The sequence below is a fragment of the Micromys minutus genome, assembly GCF_963924665.1.
Source record: "Micromys minutus genome assembly, chromosome: 30".
NCBI lineage: Eukaryota > Metazoa > Chordata > Mammalia > Rodentia > Muridae > Micromys > Micromys minutus.
In genome coordinates, this window is record NC_137965.1 from 14,524,442 (window position 1) to 14,543,886 (window position 19,445).

General features: G+C 38.4%; 1 protein-coding gene and 1 pseudogene across 5 annotated transcripts in view; one reads left to right on the forward strand and one right to left on the reverse strand.

Annotated features, from left to right (window-relative positions):
* Positions 1-2,266: 2,266 nt before the first annotated feature.
* On the forward strand, positions 2,267-6,495 carry VIP (vasoactive intestinal peptide; the record flags this gene model as incomplete). 4 transcript variants are annotated; one of them, XM_080941872.1, is made up of 5 exons in its annotated part: positions 2,267-2,373; positions 4,074-4,196; positions 5,077-5,181; positions 5,528-5,659; positions 6,450-6,495. In XM_080941872.1, 5 exons carry the CDS (start codon positions 2,267-2,269, stop codon positions 6,493-6,495), a joined length of 513 nt encoding a protein of 170 aa, XP_080797998.1. The 4 variants fall into 4 exon arrangements, with proteins under 4 accessions (XP_080797998.1, XP_080797999.1, XP_080798000.1 ...); XM_080941873.1 differs by having other exon boundaries at positions 6,453-6,495; XM_080941874.1 differs by having other exon boundaries at positions 5,531-5,659.
* Positions 6,496-19,023: 12,528 nt separating this feature from the next.
* LOC308439811 (dual specificity protein kinase TTK-like) overlaps positions 19,024-19,445 on the reverse strand; it is a 74,684-nt pseudogene continuing 74,262 nt past the window's right edge. The window contains exon 4 of the transcript in view: positions 19,024-19,298. The product of the transcript in view is annotated as a dual specificity protein kinase TTK-like (transcript). The remainder of the gene's footprint in view (positions 19,299-19,445) is intronic.

Genomic DNA, 19,445 nt, shown 5'->3' on the forward strand with positions numbered 1-19,445 from the left:
TACAAAGGTCTTCTACCTGATCCTTTGAAATCACCTTTATGTAAAGCGATTGAGTCAGGGGATGTTCAAATTCTGAAGTAGGGTGAGTTTTGAGGGCAATGTGATTCAACATGACGCAGAGACATAAAATGAGGATAACTCCTTTGAAGAGAAAGGGAGCTTCAGTCCCCGGAGTATACAGTCAGATCATTGTTTATTTCTGGAACATTTGATATATAGTGTGTGAGGAAAAGGAGTGGGAATTACAATATTTTAAACAAAGTATGGAAGAACAGTAGTGCTGTGGCATACGCAATAGCATGCATTCTATAGCATCTTATACACTTAATGGGACCCACCCCCCCACTGAGAATTAGCCTCAACATCAAAGACATAAAATAACAAAAAGATGCAAAGTCATTTATGGTTGCTTTTAAAATTAAAATAGGTTTCAAGAAAACTTTAATTGGGATTTGCCTAGGCAGCATAAGGATTTTTAAAAGCATTAACGGAATTTACAACTTTGTGGAAATGGGAAATTATACTCTATGTACAGCAAACACATGTTTTCGGCATTTGTTCCTGAAGAAAGTCCTTATTTTCTAAAGGCACTGTCTATAACATTATAATCATCTTCTAGTTCGTCACAACTAAGTCAAGATTAAAGAATTGCACATCCAGCTCAGTACTTTTTGTTTTTTTTTTTTAAAAAAATACATTTCCTCTCTCTCGAACTTGTTTGCTATAAATGTATATAAATCAGGCTTGATGACAATTTAATAAGAACTTCAAGACCTGTTCGTCCCATGGGATCACCTACTGTGACGTCTTTCGGGGAGCCTTCTGATTGCTCAGCCCTGAGCACAAGCCCTATAAAATGAGGGACTTTGAGATGCTGGTCAGGTTGGAGAGCAGAGCCCTAGCCGGCTACAACCAACCTTTCCTCAGGACCGGAGGCAGACTTGGTGGAGCCTTCTCCGAAGCAGAACTTCAGCACCCTAGACAGCTCCCATACACAGAAAAGAGCCCTGCCTAAAGGAAACAGCCAAAGGTAAGTAAAATCTTCCCCTTCTTCATTTCCTCTTAGCCTTTGGAATTTTTGAATAGGGGGTTTTTCAATTTTTCTCTCCTAAAAAGAATTTTACAGTGTTCGTCTTTTGCAATAGCCAAATAACCTCATGACAAGCCACTGAACGAAGATGCCTCGATTTCTCGCTTATGAACCCATCTGCTTAGAGGATTCTTAGTCCTGCTTTAACCTTTCATTAAATATTGCCTTTTAAAATTGAAGTGAGACGAGTTTGCTTGTGTGTAGAGTTTTGAGCAAAGCGTTCGGCTTGCTGCATTAGTTTCTGGGGTTTTCAACCTGTGTTTAAAGAGATTTTCTTTCTGTTTCTAGACAGATCAAACCTAGAAACCACTCACTCTCTTTATCACTTAATTTTTAAGTGCTGAGCCTTTTATAGGTAACAAGAGACAGAACCCATGAACACCTGTATGTTAGCTAGAAAGTGTTTAGAAATATAGCATGTGGATGGATCGAATGCAAGATGCATGGGTTCTACACATCAATGCATATAAATTGATTTCCTGGGATCTTGTACCAATGCCAAGTTCCGAGGGCATTCACTTTTATCCTTGAACTAATTTGCTTGGGCCTTGGCTTAAAGAAATAAGTTATCAGTGGTATCTACCGTGAATACAGAGAAAATAAGAATTTAAATGTAATATGTATGCAATATTTTTCCTTAATGATAGAAATCTATACTTTATGTTCATACATGTAAATATGAACATGAAAGCTATTAGCTAGAAGAAAAATGAAGTGGGTAACATCCCAGTTTTACATCAATCAGATATTATAGCTTAAAGGGGGGGAGGGAACCCAACAAATTCCTTGAAGCTGTTTCCTTCAACAGAAAAGACATTAAGCTATGACAACTCTGTTGTCAAAAACACTGAGTCTAACATTAGCTGCCTCCAGCACAAGAGAAGTATGGCCTTGGATAGATGTCAACTGCGTACCTGCAGAGGCAAGGACAAAAGAGAGCTGAGCCCGTGTTCAAATGCCTTCACCCTGAAGATATATCCCATTTCCAAACGAGTGCTATAAAGCTAACATTATTTTACAAACTAGTCTTATGCCAGTAAGTTTGACTCATTCCTGAAGATGAAATGACCATTTCTCAACTCTGCAACAGCCCTTGGCAGTATTGCTAGATCCTCCCTAATGTTGCCAAGTGTGGCTGGGAGAACCAGCATCCTCTCTCTTTTCAGAGGCACTGAGATGGAATCCAGAAACAAGCCTCAGTTCCTGGCACTCCTGACACTCTTTGGTGTGCTGTTCTCGCAGTCACTGGCTTGGCCTCTCTTTGGACCACCTTCTGCAGTGAGGTGAGTTTCGTTCTGGGAAAGTGTGCTTTTAAGTCACATAAGTAGGCAGGTATTCCCTCTGCATATAAATGAGATTTCCCACATGTTATTTTGAGAGTGCTATATTTTAAGTTATGTATTAGTTATTTCAATACTTTGGTTGTAGTGTTGAGCAAATTTATTTCCAACCAAAATAAAAAAGCTTACTCTGGGCTCTGGAATTCACCTCCAGTACATAAAAGACAACATCTGTGGCCAGTTTTGTGCATCCATTTCTAAACTATGTATTTTCATCTCAGGTCAGTTCTGTTTCTGGTAGAAAAAAAAATAGCTGTTTACTTGCCAACTTCATTTAAATTTATATTTAATAGAAGTGATTGTAATATTAACACTTTGTTAATGATATATCCACACATGGAGTTCTGTTGACTAGCAATTGGTCTATGAAGAATCACCCTGCCAATAGTAAGGATTATGAGGAAGTATATATACAATCCTAATAGTATTCTCTATTAGAACTGAAACATTCCTAGTTTTACTATTTGATACAATAAAGTTTATGCTTCACATGCATAAATCACACAATAGCTCAACTTAACCTAAAATAAGATAGACTTATGTTAATCACCAGTTCACACCTCAGCTTTCTAATCCACAGGGTCACTAAGGTGAATCATCATGTCTTTGGGATTTGCCTTTTCTTATGCTCAGTATAGTGAGCAATCTTCCTGAACTAATGTTATCTCTGATGCTGTATAACACTCTAACCTCATCATGCTCTGACTACTAGAGTCCCAATGGCTGTATTTCAGAGGATGAACAAGTCACAGGAATGTTGGAATTCACACTGACTGCTCAACCTCAAGTCCACAGATGGCCACTTTCACCATCATCTCCCAGAGATATCATAGTACCCTAGAGCAGAAATTTGTTGAAAGTTTTCTACACACACACACACACACACACACACACGCACATGCACACACACACACACACACACACACGCACATGCACACACACACAGACACACACATACACACACAAACTTTAAATAGAACACTGACATTAAACATACACATGCATCCACAAGTAGGTTATATCCCATATGTCATAACCAAAATTCTTTACACACGATATGAGGAGTTAGGGAGACTCCTTACATTTACCATATTAGAATAACCATTACCAAATGTGTGTAACTGTTGGGTTGATCAATAAAGAGAGATAGATCATGCTGATCGGAAGTTCTGTGACACGTGTTAGGGAACTAGGAAGAGACAAGCAGGGAGCACACTGCTTCTGTCCTGTATTTGGACAATGGATACTAAAGATCACCACTTCCATGAATAAGTACCAGGTTTTGTGTTTAATATTTGCCTTCTGTATGTTTGCACCTTGAATAAATTGTTCTACCTCCTAATGGTGCTTCACAAATGGGCATAGTGAATACACCAGGACACCGTGCTTTGATTACAGCCTCACTAGAATTGAATTAAGTAGACAGGTTGGATGACATCACTTTTGTGAGCTCACACAAAATTACTACTTATGACCTCATTAAACATGGAAGCCATCAAGTCAAATTATCCTATCTTGATCTTGCAGACGGATATGTTCCAATAGTTTGCTCTCCTGTTTCAAGTATTTGCCAGACCATAAATACCACATTTGAGAAAAGATCTGTATTGTATTTCTAACAAGGTTTTCTTTTACATTAATAGGTTGGATGACAGGGTGCAGTTTGAAGGAGCAGGTGACCCTGATCAAGTCTCTTTGAAAGCAGACTCTGACATCTTGCAGAATGTCTTAGCGGAAAATGACACACCCTATTATGATGTGTCCAGGTAGGTTCACTCTTGTTTATCTTACTTAGGACACCTATCTGAAAAGACAAAATATTCCAGTTTTATCTTTTAAAGGGATAGCTTTTTAATGACACTTCTCAGTCTGGTTAATATCTCTAGCAACTGTTTCAGATGTCCATGTAGAAAGGTCGTAACAATGTAGAGTAAGTGCATTATGTATCTACATCCTCTGAGCATCATCTCAGTGGCTCACATCAGACAAATCCCAGGTCAAACTGAAGCAGTTGGAATTCCACGAAGGAACAGATACAAAGGAAAGATCTCTCCTTTAGAGTCAAGGGATCCAACAGTGCTGCCAACTCCTGAAACTTCTTGCCTAGCGTAGTGTTGAAGAACAGACCACAGACGTCACACTGAAGACCAAGAACACAAAGGTTTCTCATGTACATACGAAGTTCACCAGTAGACCTAAGATCTCAATTGCAATAGATTTGTTCCCCCATTATTTTGATGGAAAGAGTAACAAAAGACACACAATACTGATGAGTTGTACCAAATCAACACATTTTTTTCATTGCATATATTTTTATTTAAGGTACCATTACAAACTACACAGATACATAGAAACTATAAATGAATTTTAGTTCAATATTTATTAGAGAAATTCATTTTAAATATCCTACCATGGAACAGAAATAAAGTACATTTATAAAATGGCCATCTTTCTTTCAAGATGCTGGGCTAGAGACATGCATTTTATGCCATGCACCAAGTGACTGGAGTTTCCTTTTGCTATGGTATTAGGGAGCTTCCTTTAGGCTCAAGCCTTGGAGAGCAGATTTCTTTGTCATTCAAAAGCTAGGATAACTCTAAAAGGAGACTTTATCAGAAAAATCATTGTCTTGCTCCCTTACTTTAGAAATGCCAGGCATGCCGATGGAGTTTTCACCAGTGACTACAGCAGACTTCTGGGTCAGATTTCTGCCAAAAAATATCTTGAGTCACTCATTGGCAAACGAATCAGGTAAAGAGTACTTGCTATTTGTTTGTTTGTTTGTTTTAGACAAATATTCCATTGCTAGGGCTTTTTTTCCCTAGAATTTTATTTCCCTTGCTCAACCTCACAACTCACTGATACTGTTCACTTATTTAAGAAAAAAAAATAATGCATGTTGTTGAGTAAAACACATCGGACCCACCCAGGATGAGATAGAGTTTTTGGTATTTATTGACTCAACATATATTTTTTTCCTAAGCAAGTAGTAAACATTTACAAACTAGTCACACTGAACTAAACTCAAATGGAAAAGGTACAGATTTGTCTCCTACTCAATGGTTTTTAGTGTCATTTTTGTTCTTGCTTTCTTTAGCAGTAGCATCTCGGAAGACCCTGTGCCAATCAAACGACACTCTGATGCAGTCTTCACAGATAACTACACTCGCCTTAGAAAGCAAATGGCTGTGAAGAAATACTTGAACTCCATTCTGAATGGGAAGAGGAGGTAGGGGAAAAATAACTCATCATCTCGGAAATGTATAGATAGCCTTCAAATGTTGACCTCTTTATGGAGACCTCTCTATTTCTCCATCACCTTCTGGGTTTTTGTCTGCTTTGGGTGAACTTCTTACTCATTCTCAGTTTGGGCTTCCCTGGCACAGGTTTAAAATACTGATACACAAATGCCAACCCAAAGCCATTAGAAAACAGTGTTTCTGGGGATGCTGACCTGGAAACTCTGCTCTTTAAAGGTCCCTTCATTTGAATGTACCATGTCATCAGAGTTTAAAACAATGGTTAGTTTAAGTCAGGGAATGATTTAACCAAGTTTTCCCTTTTAAAATATTTAAAGTTCAGTTAGCGATTTTGTCATGCAAGGTAACCCTACCGTATTTATATCCATGGACCCTATCTTACTACAGTTATCCATGATGTATCTGTGTGGTCTAGTTCTAAAAGCATATGTCTGTATAAGTATATAAATGCTGGACACAGCAATAGGAAATCCAGTGTTCTCTCTTCTTACTTTAGCTGTCTTTGTGTGCATGGTGAGTATTAAGCAAGTTCTATTTAACTGAAACCAGACAAGGGTATCCTCCTTGCTCACTAACTCCATAAGGCTGATCTTTGGTCTTGGAACAATTCATGGGCAACCACTAGCTACAGAGATCATCATTGATTCCCCAGTGTATCTTACAGAACACCAACAATCACCCAGTCATGGCGTTATAACTGTTTCCGGAACATGCCTCAGCTGGAATTTTTAACACATGCATTTTCCTTTTGGTCGGTAGCAGCGAGGGAGATTCTCCAGACTTCCTTGAAGAGCTAGAGAAATAATGAGAATGTTCCTCTGGGCAGAGCTGAAGATCAGAGGTGAGTGTGCCTGCCTCACTGTGTCCACACAGCTACCATGAAGAATAGACACAGGAGCAAGTCAGTGAGCAAACACATCTTAGGGCTAAAACTCCTCCTACCCAGAGATATTATCTAACCCACATAACACCTCTACCTGAGGCAGAGCCCACTGCAGTGAACACCTTAAAGTGCTACATGCACAGTTCTCATCTTGACAGAGCTATAGTTCACCATAAAGAGTTTGGCCTCTGCAGGGTACTTCTTGTCTATTTACCCTTCTTCCACGTGAAATTCAAACACAGAGGATCCTGATCCACATCCCTGAGGGGAAAGTGTCTTAGTTTTGAAACTCAAGTCATGCTGCTTTTATGAGCTTAAGATGTAGTCCCAAGGTTGCCTGTTAGATCTGCGGTTTAATGTGAAGAAATATCACAGAAGCACACTATGATATGTCAAGCTATTCTGGGTTTAATTATATTTCTTCCCACATAGCAAACTTTATGGGACAAAAGTCAAAGTTTGACCTTTCATAAGCTGTGTAAGCATTCATAACTTCATTATTTTATCAGAATACACAATACTTAGCTAGAGGGAAAGGTGTTATATAGCTGTGTCAAAATCAGTACATGTCTCTCCAGTGGGCTATGGAGAGCAGGATTTCTGATACAACCACTTAGCATGGAAATAACCAAGAAAAGATAAAATAGGTGGGCATGGGTAGCCCCAGCAGAACTTAGTTTCTAATACCTGAAAGTAGGCACAATTCCAGTAGGCTAAGAAAGGAAAACAATTAGCCCTTTGTGTGGGCCACTCTAATTTCTGATGTGGTCATCTAAGATTTAAAGAGAGCTATCGGGAGCAAAGAAGTTTTTAGAACTCATCTACAAGGGTATTTTGTTCCATCAGTTAGATTAACTATCTCTTTATCTATGAAGGAAGCATGGGGTGAGAAGCTTGCCATAAAAATATTATCATGTGTAGACATTTCTTGGCTCAAAAATAACAGCTAGGCATCTCAGTGGTAGAACACCTGTCTCGCCTACAAAAAGGCCCTGGACTACATGCCCAACACCAAAAGAAATAAATAATATTGCTTTGTAAGCTGACTATTTCTGTCAGATAAAGAATATGGCAGACACCAAATATAAAGGTAGATTATATTGTAAGGTCATTCATTGAAGCCCATTTTTACTATGGAAGGGAGCCTTCGGAGAAATCCTTCAGGCCCTCCTAGATGTGGTCCACTTTTGAAAGGCACAAATGTTTCTTAATTAATGATTAAGTAGAGAGCCTCTTTACCCTCCTGTTCCTTTGTTACAGTCAGTGTTCTGGAAAGTTCTCTCTTGACTCAGCCAGACACAATATAATCAGAGGCTGTTGATAAAGGTCAAGGAAAATTTGATGTTTAGTAAATGAATGAAACTAATATAATACAAATTTAATAATTGTTTCTGAATTCTTTTTCTCTAGAATTCTTGAAGGAAAACAACCAAGTGATTACATTATGAGTTCTACATATCTAATTCAAGAAAAAAACTTCCATAGCAAAACCAAATAAAATGTGTTGTGAATATTGTGGTTTCCTTTATGTAATGACTGTGATGTTTACATTGTAAATATTGTTTGAGCACTCTAAAATCCATCTTTAGCTCGTGAAAGGCTTATAATTTCATATGCTATATATTCTTTCAAAGAAAAATATATTTAATGATAGTTAGATACTAGATTAATTGCAATTATCTGAAGCTTTCTGCAAGGGTAGCAATCGAGGGAAATTGATGTGTTTATTTATAGCATATAGTTAACTATTCAACAGAGCAGAACAGATAATCAGAGTGAACAAATCTGAATGCTAAGCAGATAGGCTGCTGTGTTACATAAAGTAAGATATCTAAAGGAATAACAAAAATACGGCTAAAAGAGATACTTGAGAAAAGGATTTTCAGAATTGTATTTCTCCAGTGATAAGGACTCCATCTCTCATGAATTCATCTCTCTGACTAGGATTTGCAATCCCCAAAGGCTTCTTCAGAGATGCTTGAGCTAGGAAAAGCCCAACTTCCAACCTGGAGCTTCTCATTTCTGCTTATGCTATGAATGTGTAAACTAGAAGCTAAATGGAGTACTTGATTTCCAGTAGTAAATACTCTTTCCGTAATCACTCACAATATTTTGTCTTATTGGCTTCCTTTGCTGAAAGTACATTTGTAGACACAACTATTTTTCCAATGTGATTGTATGAAATTAAAGACAGGAATAAAGACCTTTGGTTATCATTGCAAATGTGTATTCTTGTTCTGATTCTTTGAAAGACCTGGTGGTACCTTCTTTTACATTTTTACCTATAGGTTTGGAGTTAATTTTGTATGGTGCTTGAGGTGAGATCACATTTGTGAATCCTAAATTAACAGCTACCTAAATGAGATGGAGATTTTTCTCTGAAAAATATAAAGTCAAGGGCAAGATGTAAAGTTTACTATGATGGTTCAGCCACACAAAGCTTTATCTGACCGATCTAAATAATCTACAAGCTATTCCTTATCTCCCAGGGTCTAACCCTTTGGTTTTTGTTCATTTGTTTTTCATTAATTAATTTATTTATACACTTCATATCTTGACCAAAGCCCTCCTCTCCTCCCAGTCCCCCGCTGACATGGCCTCTCCCTCTATCCCTCCTCCCTTTCCCCTCTAGGAAGGGGGAGTTCTGAGAAGCTGCACATGTCCTACATGGGGGTGGGGCACAAGGTCTAGCCATTGAATGGTCTTTGGTTGGTGGTTCAGTCTCTGGGAGCCTATAAGGGTCCAGGTTAGTTAACTCTGTTGGTTTTCTTGTGGGGGGTCCCTATCCCCTCTAGGTTCCTCAAACTCCCCCCAACTCTACAAGACTTCCCAAGCTTAATCTAATGTTTGCCTGTGGGTCTCTGCATCTACTTCAGTCAGCTGCTGGGAGTAGCCTGAAACTCCACAGTAGTTGAAGGATGAGGACAGGCCATCAATGTGACCCTCTTGATCCTCTGAGGACAGCTGGGCCCATTCCTCCTGCATTCATTTATGTCTGTCTCACACCAGGCACCTGTGTATGCAGGCCAGTAGTGACAAATATATCTGTCAGCAGAGTCTTCACATGTTGTATCCTTGTGACAAGGCTTTGACCAGCAAGGGAGGCATCGAGGTCTCAGTGTCCCTGTGAATCCTCTTCCTGTGCAACCACAGTGCACACATAGATCTCCATGGAGATATGTCTGACTGGCACATTCTTCAAAGTTGAGTTCACAGTGGTCTCCAAGAAATTGAGGTACAAGGTCACAGAAGTAATCCCCAAAGACTAAGGAAAGTGGGAGGAGGCTCAGCAAAAACCAAGAGTGTACAGAGATACTGTATGAATGCCATTCTTCATCTGCTTGGTGTTTTTTTTTTTTCTTTGATTGTATATTTTCTTTATTTACATTTCAAATGTTATCCCCTTTCCCAGTTTCCACTCTGGAAACCCCATGTCCCATTCTCTTTCCTCCTGCTACTCTGAGGGTGCTCCCCTACCCACCCACCCACCCACTCCCTCACACCTCCCCGCCCTGGCATTACCCTACACTGGGGCATGGAGCCTTCATAGAACCTGTAAAACTGAACGCAAAGGAGAAAAACACCATAGTATACAGAGTAGGGGGAAGATGGGATTCCAGGCAGGCTCCCAGCTACTCCACCTTTTTATTTCCTCCCCTTTCTTGATTATTTCCCAAACAGACCTAAGTTTGGGGCAGAAGGTTCCACCATAAAGTCTGAAATGGGACAGAACAGCCAAGGAAGTCCCAGCCTTGGGGGAAAATCAGATGAAGGACAGATCAAAGCTGTTTTTTAATGAGTAGAGATGAGAAAGAGATACCAGAGTGCAGAAGAAAAGACCTCAGTGGTAATTAGGAAAGCATATAAGTATGCAGTAGAAACCATATGCAGAGAGGAGAGGGTTACCAGACTTTAAAAACAGCGTAGGACAAAGTCAAACACCCTGTAGAGCTGAGGATACAGTCCAGTGGTAGAACAGTATGGAAGACCCTGCTTCAACCCCAGCACCCCCCATACACAATAGGTTCAATGAATAAGTAAAATTTAATAAAAGGCTCTGTCAAAAATCAAGCAAATGACCTCAAACACTGGGCTTAAATCAGAAGTTAAAGCGCTGGTTGCAAAAAAAAAAAAAAAAAAAGAATAAAAATGTCTGTTAAATAGAAATTGTAGAAAAAGAGGATGGGGAGCAAAAGGAAGGAGAAAATAAATAACACAGAGGTGATTTTTCACTTCCTCTGGGTGTATTTTTTATGAGGCCTGGCTACAATCCTTCTTCCATCATAAATTAGTGTACATATTGTATGAATGTGGCTGTCCCCTAACCAGTCTGTAGCATTTGTCAGTTTCAGCCACCATGCATTGGTGAAGAGCATTGATTTTCCTGCTGTCTAGTTATTACTGTGATAAATTGATTTCTTATGTTCCTAGATACGCTGACTATATTTATATTTGTAGGTCTTGGGGTGGCATATTTCAAGTATTTAGCTTTTAAATATTCCTATAACAATTAAAATGAATTGATCCATGCTAATTAGAAAGGGTCTGTCTTGTCTGCTATTAATTTTTATACACACACACACACACACACACACACACACACACATATACAATATATTACTGCAAACATATTACATACCACATTTATGTTAATAATAACAGACACTCTTTCTGGACAGGGTAACAGAATTCCTGTCTTGCAGAATAGATTAGAGATGAGGCCCCAGAACTGTATAATCATATCCACAATTACTAAGATTAGAACTTCCCACTACAGCACATCTCCACATGAGTAGAAAACATACTCCATTACTTATCTGCCTATTACATGTTTGGTGTGGTCAACTGAAACAGTAGGCTGTCTGGCTCCTGAATAGCAGGTGTACATTTTTAAAGAAAAACAAAAAGAGGGAAGGACACATTAGAGGTATCTGCCTTCCCCTACCAGCTTTCTCTCCGGAATCATTAAGAGAACATTTCTCCGGTCCATCCCTTTCACCTGAGTAATCGCAAGTCTGCTGCAAGACACATCCCTTTTCATAAGGTAGCCTCTCTCATTCTCAAGTACACAATGGAGGTCCTTATGCTTCTCTTCCTTGGTCACTCGCCCCAGTTCCATAATGTTGTTCCTTTTGCCTTCACTTTTCTCCTCTCTACAGGGTTATGGGTCCATTCACTTGAGTTCCCTGCTCTGAGATATGCCTACTTACAAGTCAGCTTCATTTGTTGGATTGGTACAAGGCACATATAGATCCCTTAGATCTCTTTATGTCTCTCAGACTCTCTCCATTCAGTGTATGATGCTAGGGATGTGTTTACCCCTTTGTGTTGTATTTAACTGTGCACTAAAAATTATAGGCTCTGCAGCAGAAGTTGCCCTTCAGTGTAAGCTTATAATTGACTGCTAATGGAATAATTGTCACGGTCTGGCTTTTTTACTGCAAAAATCTCTCCCCTGTGACTGTACTTATCCATGTAAAGGAATTCTACCCATGCCTTTATACATGTGGGTGGAGGTTATTGGGATAGAGATGAGTAGTTACAAGCATGTGAAGAGAAAACGAGGAGACTTTGGAAGAGACGGTGTCGAGGGGAGAGGAGGTCACACCAGCATGAGTAAATGTGAAATGAACATAGGTAGTAAAGGCTAAAAGGATGAAGTAAGTGGGGAAGAGGGTGGACATTCTCACTTTCAGATCTCAGGTCTGAGAACAGAGCTGGCCTAAGAATATACCTGAGAGTGAGGATAAAATTGTAAGTAGTATGTGAGACCAATGACTGGCTGAATGAGGCTACTATGATAAACACACACATGACCACATACACATATACACACACTACTATGATAAACACACACATGACCACATACACACACATACACACGCTACTATGATAAACACACACATGACCACATAATACACATGCTACTATGATAAACACACACATGACCACATACACACACATACACACGCTACTATGGTAAACACACACATGACCACATACACACACATACACACGCTACTATGATAAACACACACATGACCACATACACACACACACACACGCTACTATGATAAACACACACATGACCACATACACACGCTACTATGATAAACACACACATGACCACATACACACGCTACTATGATAAACACACACATAACCACATACACACGCTACTATGATAAACACACACATGACCACATACCCATGCTACTATGATAAACACACACATAACCACATACACATGTTACTATGATAAACACACACATAACCACATACACATGGTACTATGATAAACACACACATAACCACATACATACATACACATGCTACTATGATAAACACACACATAACCACATATACATGGTACTATGATAAACACACACATAACCACATACACATGGTACTATGATAAACACACACATGACCACATACACACACATACACACGCTACTATGATAAACACACACATAACCACATACACATTACTATGATAAACACACACATAACCACATACACATGCTACTATGATAAACACACACATAACAACATACACATGTTACTATGATAAACACACACATAACCACATACACATGCTACTATGATAAACACACACATGACCACATACACATATACACACACTACTATGATAAACACACACATAGCCACATACACACATACACAGGCACACACACACATGCACACACAAATGAACACATCCACTTACATAAGCATTTGAGACAGAACCTTCACCACCCGTATCCCATGATGGCTTTGAACTCATAGTTCTCTGTCCTCCTGAGTTCTGAGATTAAGGTATCCACCACCTTGCCCAACTTTAGTAATCTTATTTTTTTAAACGTTACATATCATGATTTTAAACATTAAATAAAAGTGAGAATTGTTCTATAGTTGAACATTATTTAATAAATTGGGACAAAACTGCTAACTTGTTAATCACTAGGAAATATGTTAGAATTTTATAGTATGACTAATTTACAATCAAAGCAATGTTGTGTAGATGCTATTAGTCCGTTCAGTTATGTGAGTGAAAAGGTAAACTCATGTTCACCTGGAAGCAATGGCTATTGATAAGAAAAGCCTCAATGAAACAATCAAAATCATCACATACATTTTACACTCTCTGCCATTCGGTGAAGTATCAGCATCAGGGCTCAATAGAGACGTTGTTTCTCAATGAATAATATCCAGGTGGGAGTCCAACTCCTTATACATTAATGTGACTAAACCTGAAAATCATTGTCAATTATCACTATGTGCTTATAAATGGCTCATCCATGCAGTCAGTATTATAAGGAGTTAAGTATTTCCTTAAAGGCAAATGACTACAAAATTTTTTGACTTTCCATTAATATGAAGCGGTGTTCCTCATCACTAACTTGGCCTTACAGGGTAACAGTGAATGCCCAGAGTCCTTTCCTATATCTTCTGATATTATTATACATTGTCAATGACACACAGGTACACATTTCTAAGTTTCAGATGCACTGTCTGACCATAGCTAAAACAAGATCATCCATCAGTTAGAAGTGCAAAACACCCTTGGACTCACTGAGACCAGAGCAACCTATGTGCATACACAGATGTTTGAATAGACAAAAGGGAAAAGGGTTGCTACAAACTTCTTAAAGTTGTTATTGCTGCATTCTTCAGGTTGTGAGTTCCTTCAGGACAAAGTGGAGACCTATCCTTTCTGACTCAAGGCCCAAATGGGACCATCAGTCTCACCGCCGAGAATGTACCAAAATAGCATGGTCAAGAACACATACTGGTGTTTAGAACTAAGGTGTGTACATCTTCAGACCAGGGCTTGCCGAGAAGTAAGCTTAACTTTGCTGGGAATCAAACACGCTAGATATTAAGCAGGAGCTTGTTTGTGTGAGGGCTCCTTCCCCAGGGCCCTGCTAAGACCCAGGAGCTGCAGAAATCACAGTTTGCTTTTGGCTTCTTAGCAAAGTGACCTTTCCACTGGTCCACTGGCTAGATTGGGGCCAGCACCCACAGTGTGCTCTGAAGAGGGTTGGGTGGCCTCCAGAGCCTGCCTAAATCTTGGTCAACAGTTCATGCAAAGATGTGGCTTACCAACCCAACCCACAGATCAACCCAGGGACAGAAATAGCTCTTCCTGCTTCCAGATCCAATAAAACAGAGGGAATATTGACTGACTTGGCCTTCGCTTTCTCATAGCGATGGGGCTCCAGTCCATTTGTAGAGGTTTTATATGGCATCAGCCAGTTCTCCCTTAATATGCCAGAAATGATTGCAAAGCAACAGCAGAACAGAATTTAGGCAAAAGAATCATCATGAGTTTGTTGGTCAATTTTATTATTCAGCTCAATGAGAGGAAATTCAATCACAAATTGTTACTGAGGCACAGAGCACAGAAAATCATCCTGAAATTTGGATGGCTTGCGAGTCCATCTTGATCATCTTGTTTTAACTGGCCCAGATAATAATAAAAATATATATCACTAGGAACAAAATTTAAATACAGTGCATAGAACATGCGTGGTAATTGGGGCATTAACAAGGTTTTGTAAATGTGTTTGAGGAGAGTCAAAAGTTACTATTCTCATCAGTAATATGATGTTCTAAAGACTCCCCACATTCCAAATTCTTCAGTCTAGTTCCACAGTTTACTTTGTTACCTAAGAAGTCTATTGGTACCACTGTCGTCCATATCAGGTGGAGTGTGACAGGGTACCATCTCTGGATACAGGCTGGCCATTGCATCATGGACACACAGAAACTGTGGCTTCCTGCATGGAATGAAAAATGAAAGAAGAGACACACGGGGCAGAGGGGATTAACTAGACAGAAGGAAGGGACTGGTAGAAATGGAATGGAGGTGGAAGGCTGGTCATTGGAGTGGGTGTAATCACAGAGTAGTACATAGAAGCGTGATAGTTTAAAAACATAAATTAAGGTTTAGGGGTCTCACAGATAAAAAGCAGATGTTGGTAAGGACCAGTCTGATAGAAAATACTGAAGCACAGCTGTGGACTATAATAAGAATGTGTTTGTGTGGAGTTGTTTTAATCATCCCCATTATTATTAATTCCGCCCTTTATAAGACAGAGACTAACCCTTTAGCTTTATTTAGAAACTTATCGTTTCCTGAAGAATCAAGAGAGGTATGATTGACCCTCAACGATGGTGCAGGTATTATATTAGAAGACATGTATTGTACACAGATGTTCATGGCAGTTTTTCATCATCCGAAAATAACCAAGGAAAATAAAGAACGGGATAGCCACAATAGACGTTGCCATGGAAACAACCACAATGCCTTTGGATGCCTGGGTAGATCATGTGTGTCATACACATGCAATGGATCCTCTTTTACCATTAAAAATAAGGGAATTGTAGCATGTGAAGGAAACTTGAGATTATGTGAAATATGCTGACAAAAATCAGAATAAAAAAATGTGTTATTCAACTGGTGTGTGATCCCTAAAGTAGTAAAAAAAAAAAAAAAAAAAAAAAAGTAAAATAGTGTTTGCTCAGGGCTTGGAGAAATGGGAAGGAGGAGCTATTTAAAGGCTGACAGCCTTCCAATTCTGCATGATGAAAACCTACCAGAGAATGATTCCTTAACAGCATTATCACACCTAGCTGGCCTTACCCAAGTATACAAAGCAGACAAAAACAAGTTCCAATTTGTACTTGGGAAAAGTCACAATTGAAACTACCCAGTAATCTGGACATGTTGGCACACACCTATAACTCCAGCACTTGAGAAACAGACAGTAGGGTATTGTAAGATTTAGGGTAGGTTATACCCATAGTGAGTCCCAGGCCAGCCTAAGCTATGAGACACTGTTTCAAGCAAACAAATACGAAGTCACAAATCCAGGCTGGGCTGGGAAGGCCATACATAGGGCTTTAGAAGTTGTCATAAACAAAACTTTGCTTAAAATGATTTTAAAGCCATAAGGTCACATCCTAGTGATTTTGATCATACAGGACTAGAATAAATAATGCACTTATTTGCTTTCTAACCCATAATTGGAAAAATATTCTTCAAATATTATCAGTTAACTATTCTGCATATTGTGGCCCTTTCTGGATGTATTAGTCTGTAGATGAAATAGGCAGTTTCTGCCCAGTGGCTGCCTAGCCACAAAGTGTACCTCACCTGGAGGTAGAGCTGTTCAACTTTTTTCATTAAATCCACCAAAGAGAAACTGTGAGGAGCAGATATGTCTCAACAAAAAATAAATAACATCATATGTCATAACTTAGGGATTTCTGACATTTTTGAAAACCATCTAACTATAAAAAGCATTTCTGAATTGTTATGCCTTGACTACTCTTAGACATTTTTAATTGAATTATCTCAAAACACTCTTTTAATTGACTTAAAGTCATGAGTTTGCTATCTGGCCCTTAACTAGTATTATTTAATCAACTAAAAACAGTATATAATAATAGTTATCGGACTTGGTCTAAGCCTTGCATTTCCAAATGTATAGGTATAATATGATATGAAAGCAATAATAGTAATCTCAATTTTAAATCAATAAAAATTATACCGATAAAAACCTTCAATCTGTATCAAATTCTATACCACTGTAAAATTATAACTTCAACTTTGCATCAATTATAAAGATTTCTACCAGTGTAAGATATGACTTTAACTTAGTTGCCAAATGAAGATTATGGCTTTACAAATCAATCTGGTTAATTTCTCACTGTTAAATTATGACCATTTCTAAATTTCTCATAAAAACAACTTTAGAATAAGTACCTTCACCCTCCCATGGAATCAGGGTGACAACTCTTCATAGCTTCTTCAAGCTGAATATCAGGGTGTGGAGAATCTAGAAGTGGGGAGGGGAATGAGGAAGCGGACCAGACTTCAAGAAGGAAGGTCAAATCGATGTTTGCTCTGAGATCAGGAATCTAAGCTGGCCAGTTCTGCATTCTGATGACAAGCCTCACCATAGCTGCACATTCTGTAATATTTATAGATAGATAGATAGACAGACAGACAGACAGACAGACAGACAGACAGACAGACAGACAGACAGATAGATAGATAGATAGATAGATAGATAGATAGATAGACAGATAGATAAAAAGACAGATGGATGGACGGATGAATGGATAGATGGATGGATGGATAGATGAATAGATAGACTATAGATAGATAGAGATAGAGATAAAGAAAACATTTTAGTATCAAGATATATTTTTGTTTGATCCTCTTGAATATAGTAAGGCAGTCTTCCTCTATCAAATCTGATCCATATAACTCTGGAAGGCATGTAGAGTGTAGGCACCCTTTTGAAAAACACAGAGATAAAATCTTTCTCCCAAAGTAGAATGTCCCTTTGTCAGCAACTAGAACATCTTGTATCTTGTATTCTTTCCCTGAGAAATAATATTACCACAAAACTCAACATCACGCCCATTTTGAAATTTAAAACAATATAAAACAAATGGATAAACTAAAAAACCTGTATAATCTTATTCTTGGGCCTCTAATAATCTGCCATGTCAAGAAATGAACTCAAATTCTCATGTTAAGAGAATATAAGCCTCTTGTGGTAAATTTACCACAACAGGAAGTGTCTCTTATTATGTACAGACCCTAAAGCATGTAAGATGCTGGATATGAAAAACAGTTAATAGTCTGCTTTTCTCTTCTATTTCTCTAGCATGGCTTTGGCAATGAGATTCTCTTTTATTGATGCGGTTCTTTGTGTAGTGTTAGCCTCTTTGTGTCATTTTATAAACACGGTATGAGATAGGTGTCTAAAAGCCATAGCTCCTGGCATTAAATGTCTATTAGATATGCTGTCTATTGACTTAAATATGTTTAAATTGATATTCTTCATTTTTATGTGTCTAGATACCTTTCTGAACATTATCCAATAGTCAATTCTGTATCCTTATTTTATCACTTTAAATCCAGCTGATTTTTAAGGTATTGCTCTCTCTTTTCTTTGAAGAATTTATATATTATACCCCAATTCTTATGTTGTATTGTAAATAATCAATATTAGCGTGTGTTGTGACTTTTCTTCTTTTTTAAACTGTGGTAAAACTTTATTTACAGATATCTTCAACATACCAGCTATCATCTATTGCTTCAAATGTGAAATGTTTCCAGAGAGATTATATTTACAGAAAAGCATGAGGCAAAAACACAACTCTATAATTTAATATATACAGTGCCTTGAGGGTTAACTTTACAGCTCTCTTTGGAGGATAATCAACTGACAGGTTTTGTTTTTTCTTAACTGATAAAATCCAGGTGAGGTTGTTTCCACTTGATAGATGTCCTCGGAGGTTCAAGAGTATAGCAGAGAAATCAATTTCGTGTTTTTTGGTTTGTGCATAGCTGTACATCTCTTTCGTTCTCTCTTTTGTCAAGTCTTGGATAATGAAGAATGTTTCATTTCACCACGATTATAACATTCAGAGTTTTTGAGCTTTCAAGATGGAGTTAGGAGAATTCAGACCAACAAGTCGACCTAACAATATTTCATCTCAACAGTGGTTTCCCTAGGCATTTGGCTGCCTGGATGGGGCTGAACTGGGATATGTGGATGTGCAAGGAGCTCAGGGATAGATATCCTCTCTCTAGGGTTCCTTCTTAAACAGTACTTTATCACATCTCGAAGATCTTTTTCTGAAATCTCAGAAAATTCAGTTTCATAACTAGGGTCAATTATGGCATGTAGTTTAGAGACTTGATTAATGATACGCTAAAATGGTGTTTTCCCATAAGTCATATAGTACCAAATGCACCCCAAGGACCAAACATCACTTCTGAGACTTATCTTGGCTTTGATTTTCCCATTTTCTCTTGAAGAAGACATGTCTCTGATTGTTTCTGG